Raw genomic sequence first — 18,919 nt, 5'->3', positions numbered from 1 at the left:
TAGTTTGATAATAAATGAGAAAGACGATGTCTCAGACAGAAATAAGAATAGAAGAACACAAGTTTTGTTTTGTTTCTCCTCAGGACCGCCAAGATACTTTTCCTTGTAGCGAAGTAAGATTGAGAAGTAAAGAAAAATGAAATGAGAATTAAATGATTTATTGATTTTTGGTAATACTCTATGTATGCCAAGTGCTAGAGAAATATGAAATAGTGTGATTCATATCTTAATTGATTAAAGAGACACAGTTGATGCATTAAAATATTGTATACCTAATAAATGGCTAGTCATCAGTCATGTCTTAATGATACAATATCTAGTTACATGATAAATTATATTAAAGATAAATCTCTAGAACTTTCTAAACTGTACAGATGAATATTGAGCAATCATAATACAAATACTTGTTATTGTTTTAGCAAGAACAGATTGTTTTGTTTCTGAATCAGTATTCGGTAGCTTCTGAATGACAGGGAGGTTTGACTGACATTCTTAATAGCCAAGTTACAAGGTAAAATTCTAGTTTGATCTTTTATGTCCCATGGACTGTAGAAGATAGTAGTGTGTCCTTAAAATCTGTTAAACTGTCCTTCATTCATTTTCCATGGTAAAAAGAGCTAGGTAGAGATTGATTTATAGTCCAGCAAAAGAATGTTTCCATTGCTTTTTCTTTATGCAGGGAGAGTTGGGGCTTCAGACCATTTGAAATTGAATTATATCCTTAAAAAGCAATATAGGAAAAAGCACAGAAGTGGTGGAGGGATAATAAATCATCTATGAAGACACTGATTATGTGATCCCAAAATGTTAAGGTACTATCAGTGTGAACTTTTGAAGTGAAATGAAGTTCTGTATCAAAAAAAAAAATTTCTAGTGTTACAGGAAAATTTGGAAGCCATGTGCAGCTTGGATTTATTTGCTATATTGCTTCTTAGCTGCTGTTACAGTTCATCTGAATGGAGTTTGCTTTTCCAGCCCTCTGACTTCTAATGAAACTGCAGAATTGACTATGAGTGAGATTCTGCCTCTGGCTAAAGTGATATAAATCTACAAAAAAAAATGACGGAAATCATTTGGGTAAAACTGAATTCATACTTCAGCAAGTTAATCATCTCATTGATTGATAGATAGTTGTCCACCAAATGACAGGTATAAGTGTGGCCATGATTATCAGATACAAGCCAGAAGTTTCTACCATCATGATATGCTGTGCTGGCAGGAAAAAACCTAAAATAGTAGCCTGAGCAAGACAAGGAGCATGGTGTGCTATAATAAGAGGGTTGTGAGTTATTTAGGAAAGTGATTCCCAGCCTGTGGGCCACTGGTGGTTCCTAGGACGCTTGCTTGTGGTCCAAGAATTGCTGGCTGATCAGATGGAGTTGGCTCTCTTACCGGTTTCCACTTGCTAAGCGGAATTAATGGTAGCTAAGAATACTTTTCCAATAACACTTTTTTTGTGTAAGCATTTGCTGCAGTGGGCTTAGAGATGTTGTGCCACCGTGAATGTGTGGTGGTGGCGGGGAGTGGGATTGTGGTCTGTGCTGCTGCAAACAGGAGAGGAGGAGATCGTGAAAGTTAGGTGTTCCAAGAACCGGGTTCCTAAAAATAGGGACTCGCCCTTAGCTAACAGCCTTTGTCCTTGTTGTTGTGTATAACCCCAAAGGAGAGAAGTTACACAAAGGCATAGGGAGTCAGCATGCATTTGGTAATTTTAGCTAGCTTGTGACTCTCATTTATTTTAAGTAGTATGGATGTTTTTAATGATTGCTGATGTTGGAGAATACCTACACTGCTGAATCAGGTGAATCAGAGCTACTGGCAATCTGTTTGGTCAGCACAAAACCACCTCAGAATTAGTGTCTGTAGTGCTTAGAAGGTTTTTGACCAGCAAATCCTTATCTGAGCTTCAGCACTGTTCAGTTAGATATCAAACAGCAGTAGTAATGGTAGGTATCTGGCCACATTCAGGTACGCAGCAATAGCCGTGTTTAAAAGGCATTTACATCTTGTGTCATACAAGTAAAGGGAGAAAAGCAGAAGAGAGGCAGCTGAGCTGGCATCTCACATGCATACTTGAAGCCTATGATACAGACATTTAATTCGCATTACACACATTCGTATTAATGTGTATTTCAACAATATTTTCTGCTTCCTAGACATACAAATTAAAATATCTGAGAGTCATTTAAAGATAGATTATCTTTAATATAACTTCTTGACAGGTTTAGTCGGTTATGTTTCAATATTATAGACCCAGAGAACTATGTAGTTTGTGTCCCAGAACAGATAGCACTGCTTAATTTTAAAGCAGAATTATGTGGCAAGGTGTCTCCCAGTCCAATGGTATCAGCCTGTAGATACATTAAAAAGAACCAAGTTGTAAGCATGCCATCCAGGTAGAATTAAGCTAGTTTCCTATCAAAGTGTCAATTTTTTTAACCTATGGAGAGGAGAAGCTTCCTGATTACAAAGCTGGCCTCGGCACTGATGGAGCTCACGGTGAGCTCTTCACATGGCATTCATCGACAGCGAGGGATCCCCCATCGGGGTGTGCACAGAGGAGCTGGTTGTTTTCACAGGACGGGACGGGAACCGTCAGCTCAGTGCGGTGCAGTCCTGCTGCCCCTCCTGATACGGCAATTGCTGCTGCCCAGAAACCCGAGTCCTGCCTCGTCTTTGGAAAAGGCAGCTTAAGGAAGGAAGTGTGTGTGCACGTCAAGGTTATTATGAGGCATTTAAATGCTGAGGTTTTTGTCTGTGCCTGGTAAGATCTGCATTTTACTGTATGGTTTTAGTGCTAGGTGTCTGTTTTAAGGAAACAAATGATCATTTCATGTTATGATCCCACTGGAATATTTTGTATCTAAATGTGTGAAAAGTAAGCAGCCCTAGGGATGCTGCAATACTCCGTTTACTGTAACACTTCTTTCCTTTGAGCCACGTTCAGTTAATTATTCATAGAGGTCCCATAATCATGCCCATAATTATGCAAATAGATCCTTTGAGTGAAATCTTGGCATTTGGCATTGACTTTATCAGTTCTGCTTAATTTTAAGCATGTGTTTAAAAATCTTGTTCCATTCAAAGTCAAAACTAAGAAAACAAAATTTTGCCATATGTGAAATATTGCTAAGTTGCTTTGTTGTTTTCTTTTCTGGCCAGCAAAAATGACATCAATTTGAACTGCTCATAGCATCATACCTTAACAGCCATGTATTTATTTGTAATGATCCCTTAAACATTGTTAACTGATGCTGGTACCACTTAATGCATTGCTCTGTTTTCCATCGACTTTGATGGAGTAGTGGCCAATTATTGCTGGTGTGACTAAGAAGAGGACTTTGTCTTTACTTTTATTATAGCTTTATGAAAAATAGGTTCTCTATTTTCTCTACTTCTTTCAAGGGTTTCCACTGAGTCTGTCAACATAATATCTGTAGGCATATTATTAAAAAATATCCATGAATAGCTTTCTAATCCACTCTAGTACTTTATTCAACTAATTCGCCTGTTAAAAGAATCAGAATTTTTCATCCATATCTTCAAATAAGTTTAATATAATTCCATTTTTAAAGATGTGTTTTAAAGTGACAACGTTTGAAACCTGATACAGTCTTCTGGATCCTTATCCAGAAAACAAGACATTTTTAAAAAAATTTGACATTTATTCATTGGAGAGTATAATGTCTTTACTGCATTCCAGGAAACTTTGGATGTAGGTTTTGAGATTGTTTATGGATCATTTTCCGCCTTTCACCCCATGACATAGGTATGTTCTCCAGCTGATACCATCACTTCTAATTAGATGCAGATGGCTGTTAGTGGGGGGAAAAAAGTGTTCAAGAATGTGAACCCTATGAAAAGGTAACATTTATATCTTTTGGTATCTTGACTTTAGAAGGCATGTCACAGTTCACTGAGATGAGCAGTGCTGTGATGTTTCAGAGTAACTCATTTAAATGTTTACCGTATTATTGTAGGGAAAGCAAAAAAGTAAAATAATTCAATAAACTAAATATTGAGATCATTCAGATTTTTTTCCCTAGGGAGAATGCTTAGGAATCTTTTAATCCAAGTCAGTTTGAAAGATATATTTACATTTGCTACCAGCATGAAAATGGACTGTCCCCAGAGCAGAGAATAATCCCTTCTGTCTGAAGGTGTAACAGGTCTGGGTTTGTTTTGATAGGTGAATCAAAAAGTTTATTCACTGCATAGGTTAGCTGTAGGAAGAAAGCTGATCAATAGCTTTATTTATTAACAATAATTTGTACTTTATGATATAAACCTTAGATTTAATTTTGATGCCCACAAAGCTTGCAACAAATGGTGCAGATCTTCCTGGGATTAATCCAGTGTTTAAGGGCAGTTTTATTTTTAATTCACAGTAATCTACAGTCGTAAGACTGAGGAACCATCAGCAATGCACAACGTAATTCCAGATTCTAAAAATAATCAGGTTTGGAACATGGAGTCTTCCTGTTTGCTTTGGTTTTAGGAGTTTCCCTTTCTTTAAGGAGCAATGTAGGCGTTTCAGGGAAGCGCAGGAAACTGAAGGCAGACCATGCAGGAAGAAGTAACTACAAATGGCCTCATTCTTAGATAAGCAGCTTCATTAATGAATTATTCTTGCCTCTTGTGCATCTACTTAAATCTCTCAGCAAGATCCGAGTAAGGGCTGTGTGCTTCGAGAAATGATAAAGGACAAAATGATACAGTACTGTGGGCTCAGATTGAATGAGGGGGTCTCATTGCTGCTTGCTCGATGAAGGAGTTTTACTGTTTTCCTCCTTTTGATACTGCATGGGACTATTCTTTTTCTTTAAGCTAGACATATTCTTATCTTTCTAAAGGCTGAATTTTATGGTTTGTGCATTAATAAATTTATTAAAATAATCTAATTTACTACAGCTATCAAATTACTGGTGTGGTCAGATGACTACTTAGTTGCCAAATTAATCCCTGTTGGGTTAAATGTTACAGCAGACTACTGAAATTCTCTGGGATTGCCATTGTAATGTCATTCTTTTCAGATTAAAACTGTGGTTTCGAACATATTACCACTGAATCTTTGCTGTCAGAGACTCTACTGACCTCTGTACTGGTGTTTACATGATTTGGAGGAAGAAATTTTATCCTGCAATTAACCATGAAGAGACCAATTTCAGTATTTCTGAATGCACTTCAGTATATATTAAATTCTACATGATCATATTTGGATCTGTTTACGTGTAGAGTGCAGGTCACATTCAGTTGCTATCTTTTTGTATAAATTATACAGTTTCAAAGAGTTTGTAATGAGCTATGGCTTTGATGTCTGCTAATGTAAATGAATGAGAAAATCAACCTTTGCTCAACTGTGACCCTAGCACTGCTTGTGAATTGGTTTGCTTTCTAAATAGCACATCTCACCTGTGTAAAAATGAAGACTAAAAAAATCCCTTATTCCCCTACAATGACAGATCAGCATTGTAGTGGTGGCACTTCAGTCTCTATTTCAGCTATAATGCAAAATTCCAAGAAAAATAAAGCCATCACAGTGTCTTTAGCATGTTGCCTTACTTGCTACGCTAGGTGACTAAGAATGAAACCTTCAGCATTTTCTTCGGGAAACTGCTATCTTGGTAATAGGGAATGAATCTGCCAATTAATTTTTAAATAGTGTAACAGAACACTGGAGAAGAGAAGATATAAATCATAATTTAAAGTGGTCAATTTGACAAAAATGTTTTCATCCTCAAAGGTATAAAATTTGCACTATACAGCACATGCAGATGGTTATTGAAAGCATCAGCAACTGATAAAGAAACCTGCTATATTTAAAGAAAGTAGAAGGGGAAATTCTATTTCCTCTCCTCAGTTTTGCCACTGATTTTAATAAATTCAGGCTTTTACATATGCTGTTTTGTCCAATTCTCTTTTGCCTTATTCTGTGCAAAGTAATGAAAGATGGAGTGCTCCTCAATCAAAATCGTGGCCTTTTCTGATGATGGCAGAAAGCGTAACTGAGTGGAGAGTGTCAGACCAGAGAACTAGATTCTCCCAGTTGCTGGTTCACTTCACATCATGCAGCCAGCAGCAGATCCCCTTGTTGCTCTGATGTCCAGTGGGGATCAATGCCGGGAGCCACTGAGCCACAGCTGGTTCCCTTTGCTGTCAGCTTGCACTCCTTGTGCAAAGAGGAGCCCAAACAGAGACTTACAAGGCTTTTCAAGACAGGTAGCAATGAGAAGTATTGAGCGCTGTGAGGTAGCACTGCGTTGCAGAATATTTTACATACATTTTGTGCTACAGCCCACAGCGCTGATAGCCCGGGGTCACGTTCTCTGCTGCAATAAACTGACTTAGCTCTTTGCAGTCAGCGGTGTGGCACCAGTTGACAGCATCAGGGAATCTAAGATAATATTTTTGAAAACTTCTTATAATCCATCAACTTTGAAGGATACAGATGACAGATGGGAAAATGTTATGTTTGCCTGCGTGGGTCATTTACTCCTTAAAATAAAAAGGATGCTAGACACTATCGTTAAATAATTTGGATGTTTACTGCAGGTAGTTATTTAAGATATTAAATTTAACATTTCCATGGACAAATGAAGATGGAAACCTACACTTCCCTTTATACTTCTATTAAAATAGTATCATCCAAGATGAATATACACAAGAGTAAAGAAAAAGGACTAAGTTATACTGAATGCCATCCTAATGTCATTATAGTAGCTAGTGAAGTAGGAAATGCATTAGTGTTATTTTAGTGCTACTCTAAAGATAAGTGTTATTTTAGTATTATTCTGAAGTCATACTTATTTGAACATATCAGTCTTGGTCTATATCACAGTTCTAAATAAAATTTGGGGATGGATTTTCAAGAGAAATCAGGACTGGCCTAACATTAAAAGTTATAGCTTGGATTCGGTAGAAGAATTGAGCACTTCAGAAAATGTCACCTGTTGATCTGTCTGGTCGCTGTGAAGTACAAATTCTGCATTATTACTTATGCTACTGTATAACTCCCCCTCCAGGTATACTCCCAGCTGCTTGCTTTTTCCCCTTTCCCCCTCTTAATATTGTGATGTGCTCCTTGTGATTTTCTTCTGCTTTTAAAATAATTATTTTTATTCCCTGTCTGTGGAATAACATGGGTTGTCTTTGTTGGCCAGCTGTCTTACTTTGCTCCAAACTTTGGCTCTCCCTTGTTTGCTCTCAGTACCTCATTCTCTATTTGTATCTGTTTAAACTTCCCAAAGTTTTGAAGTGCTGTTTTCAATAGGTGTGACTGTTAGACTTGCCTACTGCGGCACAGCACCTCATTTATCATACACCAGCTGAATCAATTCCTGTGAAGTGATATTCATCCATTTTTGTTCCCTTCGTCACTCATACAATGGCCGCTGCCCTTTCTTTACCTCTTATGCTCTATCTATCCAGTCTTGGTGATGTGCAGAACATCGTTATTTTGGTTTTATTCCATGGTTAAACTGTACAAATGTGAGTTGTTGTTAAAGTATGCTATTTACTGAGGTTGCTTTCAGTTGCTTCATTCAGTAATAAAGTTCTGTGCCTCAGTTTCAAGACTGAATTTTCCCTGTGTTAAATTGGAAGATGTTAGATCTGGCCAAACATGAAAAGGTCTCAATACTGATAGGCTTTTCAGTAAAGAATTACCTTAAGAAACAATATACTCTGTGTGCGTTATTCCTTTAGGACTCATACGTCACATGCCTTGGGCTGATGGTGCAAGATGATTCAAATACCAGTGAAGCACATTTGCCCTTGCAAAACTGGGTGATGCTATTTCAGATCACACGTGAAATGAATATGCGTAAGGGAAACAGGCAAGGTAGACATTTGCAGGAGTACCACCTGCTAGTCAGGCAAAGCAAGGAAAATAGGCTTTTTGGAGAGTCAAAGTGGGTTTTGGGGGGCCTAGACTGATTTTTGCAACCTAGCCTTTTTTTGTGGCTTAAGCTCAGCAAATCAGCAAGATAATGGAAATTTCAAGATGTTCTCTATGTGGCTTGGACAGACATTATTGGTACAATGATCCAATCCAGAGGCTCAGACTGAATGCGGAGCCCTTTCAGGTAGAGGGGCACACCTAGGGGCACCCTTCTTCTTGAAGGTCTTATTGACTTCGTTTTTTCAACCACCAGATCTTCAAGTAAAATCATAGAATCATAGAATCATTTAGGTTGGAAAAGACCCTTAAGATCATCGAGTCCAACTGCTAACCTAACACTGTCAAGTCCACCACTAAACCACGTCCCTGAGCACGACATCTACCTGTCTTTTAAATACCTCCAGGGATGGGGACTCAACCACTTCCCTGGGCAGCCTGTTCCAGTGCTTAATAACCCTTTCAGTGAAGAAATTTTTCCTAACATCCAATGTAAACCTCCCCTGATGGACCTTGAGGCTGTTTCCTCTTGTCCTATTGCTTGTTACTTGGGAGAAGAGACCGACCCCCACCTCGCTACAACCTCCTTTCAGGTAGTTGTAGAGTACATGAGCTCTGCTTCCACTCGTTTTTTATGAAGTCTCTGCCACTGAAGGTACTTCATTGCTTTCTTCCTAATCCCTCTTTTTATCTTGTTTTTTCCTGCAATGCCAGAGAGGCGTGCTTCACTTCAGCACCCAGTATGGGAAGGCTGAGCCTGGTTATTGTTGACAGCTGCTCTGGTGGGTTGTCTTTGCTGTGGAGTTACTCTGGAATGCCCAGAGACCTCAGCACCCCAGGAGGAGTAATGGGTTCAGGGGTTCCCACTACACTGGTGTTGCTGGTTTTGTTTGGTACCTGTTTGCTTGTATGTAGTCCTAACTATTTCAGGCTATGTTCAGTGATGCTTCCTTAATAAGCTGTGGTAGAGCTGATTCATTTTGGGATTACTGGAAGAGGGGAGAATTGCTGGAAGGTTTTGAAGGGCTGCCAGTACTGAAATTATTTGTTATTTTGCAAGTGTGGACGTTCACACCTAGACATAAAATGACTTTGAAACTGGGAAAAAATGGGTGAAGCCTTGATAAAAGCCCAGCTTATGGTAAAGTAAGGGCATACCATTGTTTTCTTGTGCTCTGTAGTTACTTGTCTTGTAGAGGGTATTCTGCAAAGTAAAATGGTGTGCTGAGTGGGATACCTGGTGTGTTGGAATGACCTTACTCGAGTTTTACAACCAGCTCAGCTACATGAACATGGTGTTACAGGTCTTTTTCTTCAGTATAATTAGGTCTGCTGAAAAGCAGTCCTTAATAGTCCAAGTAGTGTGCTGACATCAAAGGTGCAGCCTGGAAGTGAAAAAAGTATGAGACTAAAAAAGCCACAATAAGTTTTGCACTTATTCCTGTATCAAGATACATTTTGCATAGCAGTCAGCCTCAGCAAGGAAGTCCCTTCCAGTTTTGTTTGTGTGGGCAAGTGGAGAAGGGAATTCACAGAGCCTTTCACTTGGCTTCAGCATGTCCAGAAAACAAGAAATGTAGCGTGAACCATCGGCTTCCCAAAGCCTCAGATCTCTTTGCTTGTGCTCCTTGAGGTCACTCTACGATGGAAATTTAGATCTACTCCTATACAGTGATGGTTCTCTAACCTCTACCCTGCCAAGTTTTTTTTATTTTGTTTTACTTTTCTTTTTTTAAAATAATATGGGTTTGAAAATTCTTAGAAGTTGCACTTTCTGTAGTTATTCAGCTTACTGACTTTAAAATGCAGTCATTAAAATACAGAAAACTTTTCCATCTATGTTATGTATAACACCCATATTAGATTTGCTTTATGTATGTTAAAGTGATTCTGGAGTCATAGATTGGTGTAGAACTGCATAATAAAACACTGTTTAATGGTGTTTGCCTTGCCAAAAGTGGAGACAACCAACAAAATTCTGCTTCAAAGTTTGTACTGTTATCTCATCATGCCTTGGTAATAGTTACTCTAATCAGTTAGAGGGAAGCAAGTCTGGGAATGCAAAATAAAAAGAAGTCTCTCACAGGTATCGTAATTTAATAAGTTCAGTGTGCTCCTGTATGCTTTTAATAAAAATTTGTTTTGTAGTATTTGTCATGTTTATTAGTTCATTCTGTCAGACTATGCTTGTACTAATTTAATTATAATACAGCTTCCTTTGAAAAACAGATTAGGTGTTAAACAAGTGTCCCAGCAATAGGTATGTAGATAGCAAAGGAAATCAGCACTTCAATTTGTAAATTAAGGTCTTGTTATTTTTCTAATAAAGAAAATAATACATATGACCACTTCAGTATCTTGAGTAAATGGTAATTTATTTGTGGAGGATACCTTTACAAAAAGTAATTGCTCCAATAAACACTAATGAGTGGTGTGTTTATCTTAAAAGTTGCATGAACAGTTCCTGAGGGTACTAGGGCCAGATTAAGGTCTAAGGGTTAATCTAAAACACAATGCTTTTAAGACCTGGTTCCTGGTGTCAGGAGGAGTTCTTCACTATTTACTGAACATTCTTTCGTGGTTTCCATCCCATTTCTTTGGTGTTTTATTGCTTGCTGATACAAATTATCCAGGGTTCAATAATGAAATGAAAGATCAGGTGAAGCATTCAGGCTTTAGCCAATATATCTTTAGGGGATGTATTTTCTAACACATTTGCCCGTACTAGACCCACAAACCTGAAATCTCAGTAATCAAATGATTTATCTAATTTCCAGAATTAGACTTCTGACTACGCACGCCAGTTTAACAGGTGAACCTTCGAAGTAATTTATTTGTGGGGTTGCTTTCTGACTGTCACTACATGAAGGCAAAGATAAAACTTTCCACGGGTTGCTCCATCTAAACAGTAGTTACTCAGTCACAACTGCTGCTCCTCCCACCCGTGTTTGTAGGTATTTGTAGTGGAAAAAGGAGGTGGGGCATAAAGTCTAAAACACTTGGCCCTATATTTTGGTTGCACTTATGGTATTTGTTGGAGATGCAGTGGACTTAACGTGACCCTGAGCTAGCTCTCCTGAACTATTTGGTTGGCCATACTTGATGCTTTGTGCCTTCCCTTTTCATACGCTTTGATATCATCACTGACCTTTCAGTATCTTCTCGCTCATTGCTTTTCTTCCTCTTGATACTTTCTTGTGATGTTACTGCATTTTCCTGTGTTTAAACTTGTTATTTCTCCCCACTGTTAACATTAAGCAGTATGGTGATGTGTCATGCAGCTGAAATGAGCAGCATCTTCAAAGAAGAGGTGAATCTTTTTCCAGTGCCCTGGTTCAGTCTCCAGATACTTACTTGTCCTTATCCTGTAAAAGGCCCAGTTCTGAAAATTCTTGACCACAAGAGTTCATATGCTAAGTTCATTAGTGCTTGTCCTTAGATACCCTGGTACTACCTCCTAGAGTAAACAACCCAGAGAAGAAGATACAGTGCAGGTAGGGCAGTGGTTTTTACCTCCCTTTCCTTCATGGCATAGAATTATAAGTGACCTTTTCACACAGTTCCTGACTTGTTCATGAGTAATTTGGAGGCCGCCTGTATGAGCAGAGCCTGGGACAGACTTTAAAGTCACTCCGTGACAAGTGGACAAGCTTAAATGTTCAGTCACCTGTTGTGACCAGGGTAGCTGGGAGTTTGGATGCGCAAGCATTCCCTTGTGAAATTAGGGAAGTAGAAAGGCATGCAGAAATTATATGCACAAATTTGAGGGTAGTGTTGGAAAATCTGGTCTCCAGTATCTTTTCAAATCATCTAGTAAAAAGGAGTCTATGGCTTTTGGAGACTTGTTAATGAAAGGCTAAATTTTATGAATCTCCAGTCTAAAGTCTGCTCATATAACTGATATGCTTTTTTTTACTGCCTAAGAATTTCCCTTGCATACACAGCAGAAAAACAAACAAACACAATTCTCTGTTATTTCCCTGAAAACCAAAGTCCTCTTTCCTAGCAAGATTAAGTTGTCGACTAATCTTAGAGCAAACACTTTATTTTAATCTATCATTGTTTTCTGACTGTGGGTTTAGCAGAGGTCAGAAAAAGAAATTCATTAAAGTGATCGCGCATTTGTTTTTCTGAAAGCACATCAGAAGATTAATGCTTTGCCAAAGAAAATAAAGAAATACAGTAGTTCTTTTAATACACTTCAGCTAAATAAAGTCTTAAAATCACATGCCTTGGCCCAGATGGGGTGTTTGCAGCATAAGGTACAAGTCGTATAATTTCTACTATCTAAAAACTGCTTAAATGAGCTCAGCTTCAGCCATGCCATTTGTTCCACACCTGAGGTGAAGTAACTCTGGTCTCTTCTCTGATGTAGAGCCATTGGAGAGCTGACTGCCAGTGTGTTTGTGCAAGTCTTTTTGCTTATATAAAGAACCCATTTAAGCTTCTCCACCCAAGAAATTCATGTTGATTTTGGATAATCCCTGGGCGATTTTATTCTGTAAAATAAATAAATAAATCTTCCAAACCTGTGACGCAGCTCAACTCTCACATATTTTGAACTATTAGAAGAGTACCATTTGTGTTGGGGAAACATGAACTGACACGAGGCATGGGCAATTTTATATTTCTCGAGAAGAAAAATAGGATGCATATTTCAATATAGGGTTATGTGGCATTGGAGTTTCACCTGACAAGAGTGCAGGGTCAGTCTGTGATGAGGAGAGTTTTGCGTGTGGATCGCCAGACCCCACACTGCACGCTCACCCTGCAGTGTGGCTTCTCTAGGAGTAGTGCCAATGTGATTTGGTTTGGCAACAAACCAGTATTTCAGAAGAAAAGGAAAAGTTGTATTAAACAGCTGAAAGAAGCCTCTGGGGTCAGCATTGGCTGTGAGGACTCACTTTCAGTCTTAGAGAGATTGTATGTGTATGTGGCCAGTAGACGCGGGAATCTGAGCATCCTGGCTCTGAGTGGTGCTGAGCACGGCTGCGCTGAGGATGCTTTGGCCCAGTGCAGTAGAACGGGTCTCTGTGGTCATCATCAATCATAACTAACCCATCCGATTAAAAATCGCTTCTGCAAGCTCTGCTCTGCTCTCCCCTGCTCCCTTAAGAAAGCACTAGTGCACAGGCTTGAGTTGGGTATGCTGAAGTCCTAAACTCAAGTCTGGATAAATGAGGAAAAAGCCCTTATTTTCACTTTACTCTTAACCCCCACCTGTATGATGCATATCCTTCCTCGGGGTTCTTGCTTTGGCAACAAAACTGGTTCTGAATAGACATGTCTCTGCTGAAATCAGTAATAGCTATAAATCTTGCCCTGAATCTCAACGCTGCTATTTATTAGGTAACTAAATATTTAATTAGATATCTAATGTCTTAAATAACTGAAATAATTAACTGTATTTGTCTAACATAGTTATGAACCTTAACTTGGAAAACGTTGAGACTGGGCTAGACAGTCTTTGCTGTATTGTTTATTAATTGCGTTGCAGCAATGTTCAGCATCTCTTTTAGCAGATGTGAATTCGTGTAGTGAAAAGCAGCCGTTAACCTCATGAGATTGAACAAGAATAAAAATTTGGTTTGTTTCCTGCTTGGTTTCTGGGCTCTTGTGAACCATGAGAAGTTCTCTAGGAGATTTATACGTCTACTTTACCTCCTTTTCCCTTGCTCTAACCTGGAAATAAGCTGAAATTCTTTCAGAATCACTTCTTTTCAAGAACTAAAGCTATGAATGGAATGTCAAACATTAAAAGACGTGCTGATAAATCACTGGAGATGGCAGTGCCTGAGTAAAACAGTATGGAAATGGTAGCAAATGTTTACAAAGGAAAATTGACCTGCTCAACCCAACACACGGTAACATACATATAGTCAACATAACATACTCTTTCACTTGTTGCTGTATCCAGTGGGCCATCGTATTTCTAGTATTCTGTGGTTTATGTGTGTTATATATACCCTTAATTAGACTTGCAATGTAGACAGCCTACTCCTGCATGAGGTTAAGCTGCTGTGTAAATAAATAAAAAGTAGGAAAGACAGCTTTTGCTAAAAATAGAAACTAAGTTTAAAAACAATGTTTTGGCCTTAGGCTTTTACTTAGGGTTTTGGAAAACAGAAAAAGCTCTTTGTTTTCCATAACTTGTAGAAAGCTTAATAGGCAAAATATTACTTCTCATCTAATTTTGCATTCCTTGAGTGTGTTTCAGTAAACCCCTTTTTCATTTAAAGTAAACTACTATAAATTATGATGGGATGTGATCATTAGTAGTTTTAGTAGAAGTATTAGTTTAACTGAAGAATTTTGTTGTGACCTCTCTGGTAATAGTTTAAGCTCAGAAAAAAAGGCATCAGAACACATGCTTTAGCAATTATTTTTCTTCAAAAGGTTGTGTTTCCTACAGATGATCAAAAAGGCAATATAGCGCCAGCCCACGTAGGCTACCAATTGATACTGTCACTGTCAACCCCCCAATAACTTCACTACAGTAGCATTAGTCATTTTTAGCATTTGAGGTTACTGACCATTTGCCATCAAATTTACCACACGCATCTTAAAAAACCAGTCAGCCTTTATAATTTGATGAACGATGTTCACAGACAGAGGCAGAAAGGCTTCTGTTATCACTTTCTCCAAGCAGGCACAAAACCAGCTATATCTGAAATGGATCTATGCTGCTAGCTAACTTTCTCTTACAGTAGTTTTTCAGTGCTTTTCAGTCGCTTCAATGTATGTGTCTTTACAGTGTCTCTGCCTGATGGATACTTTCTTCCACATTGATTTTTCACACAGGGAACTGATGCAGAGGACATCAAAAGAAACCAAGCGGGAAGTTAAACACCTAATACTTGGTGGGCTGGTTAGGGCTGTGTTTGTGCTACCTCTGTTAGCTGCTCCTGAGCTGTTAGAGGTGGGTGGCTTTTGCCGGGAACCTATATGTTGTCTGTAGGACCATGGCTCAGTAATGAGCCAGTCCCCATCATGTGTCTGAACCTTGCTGCAATGAGATTTGGCTTGTTCCAGACTAAAGCTGCATTGCAAGTCAACATGTAGGGAGTGTAAAAGATCAGGGGTTTAAACTGGAGTATGAAATTGAGCCCTGAGATAATAGCATGGATTTAAGAGACTAAGTGATATTAGTACCAGTGCATCTCTGGTACTATAGCTTCAGATAAGCTATAGGCATACATTCCTTCATGCTTTCTGCCTCTTTTCTTTCATTTTTTCAGTATTTCTTCTTACAGTCTTTTCCATCAAGTAGTCCATCTTAAATTGGAGTGGTGTATCCTTAATATAGCTTTTAGTTCAGTTGTAGAGCACTTTTCTAGCAGATGAAAGAGCTGTGAACCCCCGTAGATTGGGGAACTTGAGAGCCATGTCAGCCAGCTCATGAGCAAGAGTTAAAGATGCCCAAATTGCTGTCAATTGTTAGAGGCACCAGATCATTCTTGTCTTCTTGACTGGCCAGGAAGTGAGTAGCGAAGTCCTCGTAAGTGATTGCCCAGGCTCCTTTAGGAGGTCCCTGGCAAAACAGGAATGAAATTGCCCAATAACCTAGAACCATGAAGCTCTAACTTGATCTTCCTTTTTGTAACTGGATTGAGAATGATAAGAACCTGCCTAAATAGGGGTAGTTTATGTAAGTGCTAGTGCTTTTAAACTAAAAGAGGGTAGATTCAGACTAGATATGCGGAAGAAATTTTATACAGTGAGGGTGATGAAACACTGGAACAGGTTGCCCAGAGAGGTGGTGGACGCCCCATCCTTGGAAACATTCAAGGCCAGGCTGGATGGGGCTCTGAGCAACCTGATCTAGTTGAAGATGTCCCTGCCCATTGCAGGGGGGTTGGACTAGATGACCTTTAAAGGTCCCTTCCATCCCAAAGCATTCTGTGTTTCTTTATGTTGACACATATGCATTTCATATTTTTCTTCATTCCATGGGACTGTTTTGTGCATCTTTATTTTAAGACAGGAGATTTTGCATATCTGAAGGTTCTTAGTGCATAATAACATATATGATAGTTTGTCTTGAGGGAAGGGACTCTTGTTCCTGACCAGTATTGCTATTGTAGGTCCTGATCTCTCAATGTAAAGCTGGATTGATTTAAACTGATCCATTGCCTTGAGTTTGGTCTTGTACTGAATGAAGGGAAACACAATGCTAGATGATGTGCCATCAAGTTCCACATGTTTCTGTGTCCTTCCCTGGTTCCCCAGCTACGCATAAGGCTTCACATCCTGTACATGTGATTCATCAGTCTATATTTACCAGTGGTGGTAACTGTAAATTCAATTTTTAAGTTTGTTTTTTGTTGGTTTTTTTTAATTAAAAAGTTTATTTATTTCAGAGTTTTCCAAAGAAGTGAAAAAAAAATGAGCTATTTGAAATTTCTATTATTAAAAAAAAGGACTTCTTTTCTTTTATGTTTCAGACACAGATATTAAGGAGCTAGAGGATGTTTTTGGACTTAACGGACAAGTAGAGCATAAGCTGAACTTCCTCAAAAAGAATGTATCAAAAGATATAAAGCTGGTACTGATTGCTCATTCTATTGGTTGCTACATCACACTGGAGATGATGAAGCGAGCATCAGAACTTCAGGTACAACAACCTTATAGAATGGGAGTTCTATTAGCAAAGCAGCGCACGCGCTTAGCCTATGGGTAATGCCATGTCTTTCCTGTGGAAGCTCTATTCTGCTATACACAAACTTTCAACTAAAATGAAATAAAAACCTTAATGACTAATCCTAATAACATATAATAAAGTAGTTTGATGGAAAATAAAATTCTTACTCTGAATTTGGACCTTTAAATGCCCTTGTAATATAAATGGTTAATAATGGTGATAAATATATGTAGGACTTTCTTGTTGTCTTCTTATCTTTAAATAATTTATAAACAGATCACTAGATATTTGGCAATTACATTATGTTACTACACCAAAAATTAAGACTGGTTATGATTTTAATAGCAGCTTCTTATCTCAAGGCAAGCAGATTGCTGGCTATATATGGGGAAATGTATGAAAAAGAATAGTTATATAAATTGTGATAAGTACTACAATGAAGGCTGTTGTTTTTAAAATCTAATACATATGGTTATGTCATTGCTTCTGCAACTCAGTCGTGGTTTGTGTAACTCGATGCGAGTGGCAGGTGTTCCTGCATGTTCTTGTGTATCTGACCATTTTTCTTTGTCGCTGTGAAGCAATGAGAAGGCTGAGGTAGGACGGTGTCCTTGCAACTCTGGAAATGGCAAACTGTTAGTGTTCAGTAATAACTCTATCTACTAGCCGATAATGAATGAAGAATACTGAATTTTTATTCTTAAACATTCGCTCTTGCTAAATTACTGCCTTTTCCTTTACACTATAAAATCTTCAGTGGAAGGAAGTGCAGTGTTAGCGTAAAGTCTGTGTTTAATATGTGCATGAGTAGGTTCTTCCACTTCTTCGTAACCATTTCCACTGCACGTCTAACTTTTTTTTTTCCTTTAAAGGAAACAGCAATTAAAAACGTGAAACATGAGGTTAACCTGATATATTTCCACAGACATATTTCACTTTGTGATTGTAAACAAGGGCACTATTTTTGAGAGAACTTTTATTGTTTTATCTTTTCAAGAGGGAATGTTCTAGAAAATATCATATGCAGTAATTTGTCCAAAAATATCAACTTTTCCTTGGTCAACATCTGTACAGTCTTTATTACACAAATGATTTTATCTGGTTTCAATTAAACTACGAATTGTTGAGTAATTTTTTTACACCTGGCTCACTGGATACTGGCAGCATGCTATTCATCAGTGTTTTGAAATGCAGGTATCTTTGGGACACTCAGACTGCATGGTGCACTGTGTGCATGAAGTTAATATATGACAAGTTACATTTAAGATGCATTTAACAATACAAAATATTTGTGTAAGCCAGAGTGTTGTGCAACCTTTGTCCCTTTGCCAAAAATAAGTTAACTGTTAGCTTTTATAACATATGAAGTGTGATAATAAGAAACTTGTGTTTCCATCTTTCCCTTTATTTTTACTGGAATATTTGATTCCCACAAGATTTTGAGCACATACGTGTATTTTAGTAGCTAGATCATTTGATTTTATTTTTGTGTAGTTCTTATGTGGTATTCTTTTATTACATGAGTTTTGGTTTTGGTCTTAATTTCTCTGCTTTAAGAGCCTTTGATTGCTTACAGTTTATTATTCTGAGCTAGAGGTTAATGTGTTGTATTTATTGTTCAAATAATTCAGTAAACGTTTATATTTGGAATGTATGTTTAGCAGATTTGATTTTGTTACGCAATTTAAAGCCCTTTCATAATCTAACCAAATATAGACTAGATTGTCCCTCTCTTGTACAATGATGGAACCTGATGAACTTGAGCTAGCGTGCATGAACAGAAGGAAGTACCGTCTCCTTCTCTCCTTGGTTGCTTTTCAGCTGTCGGTTTTGAATGCTGCTAATTTCTTGGGTCCTTGTGCTCTGCAGGTTAATGGGTACGGTGGGTTTTTTTTTTCTTAAACTTCTGTGAAATAATGCTTTCTTATTTCATTAAAAGAGAAATAAACCAGGAATTGCCAGTTTACCCCAGGACAAATTAAGTTTTGGACCCCATCCCTATTTTCCTATTGACTCTCAGAGAGGCTTTTGTTAATGGTTTCTTCAGGAGACCCCTTAACACAAACTTAGTCTTAGGCTGATGCCTAAGTCTGATGAGTAGAGAAGGGCCACAGAGGTTACATTCGTACTTGTAACTAAGTAGGGCTACTGCATGGATTTGAGTACTGGGCCAGCTATGCAGTGACCTTTTTGAACTAGTCTTTAAGAGACTTTTTGGCTTGGCAGAGGCCCAGCACCATTCCCAGTAGTTAGTTTGGATGCAGGCATCCTGTTTTGAGGCAGGGGGAAATTCAGCTGTGTGGACACAGACCATCCCATGCCATCCTGTTCAATGGCAGGACCAGGGAATAGTTCCTGGCCTGTCTGTTTGCTGGTACATA

General features: G+C 38.3%; 1 protein-coding gene across 2 annotated transcripts in view; it reads left to right on the top strand.

The window, feature by feature from the left end:
* The window catches only part of LDAH (lipid droplet associated hydrolase), a 123,436-nt gene that overhangs the window by 37,429 nt on the left and 67,088 nt on the right, over positions 1-18,919 (top strand). For both annotated transcript variants that reach the window (XM_087776156.1, XM_087776157.1), the window contains one exon: positions 16,342-16,511. In XM_087776156.1, the coding sequence (XP_087632282.1) occupies positions 16,342-16,511 (170 nt within the window). The remainder of the gene's footprint in view (positions 1-16,341; positions 16,512-18,919) is intronic.

Source organism: Nipponia nippon, unplaced genomic scaffold, assembly GCF_047370975.1.
Source record: "Nipponia nippon isolate SJK-2023a ecotype South Korea unplaced genomic scaffold, ASM4737097v1 scaffold_4, whole genome shotgun sequence".
Classification (NCBI taxonomy): Eukaryota; Metazoa; Chordata; class Aves; order Pelecaniformes; family Threskiornithidae; genus Nipponia; species Nipponia nippon.
Note: the sequence above shows the minus strand (reverse complement) of the source record. Positions and strands in the feature narration are given on the sequence as shown.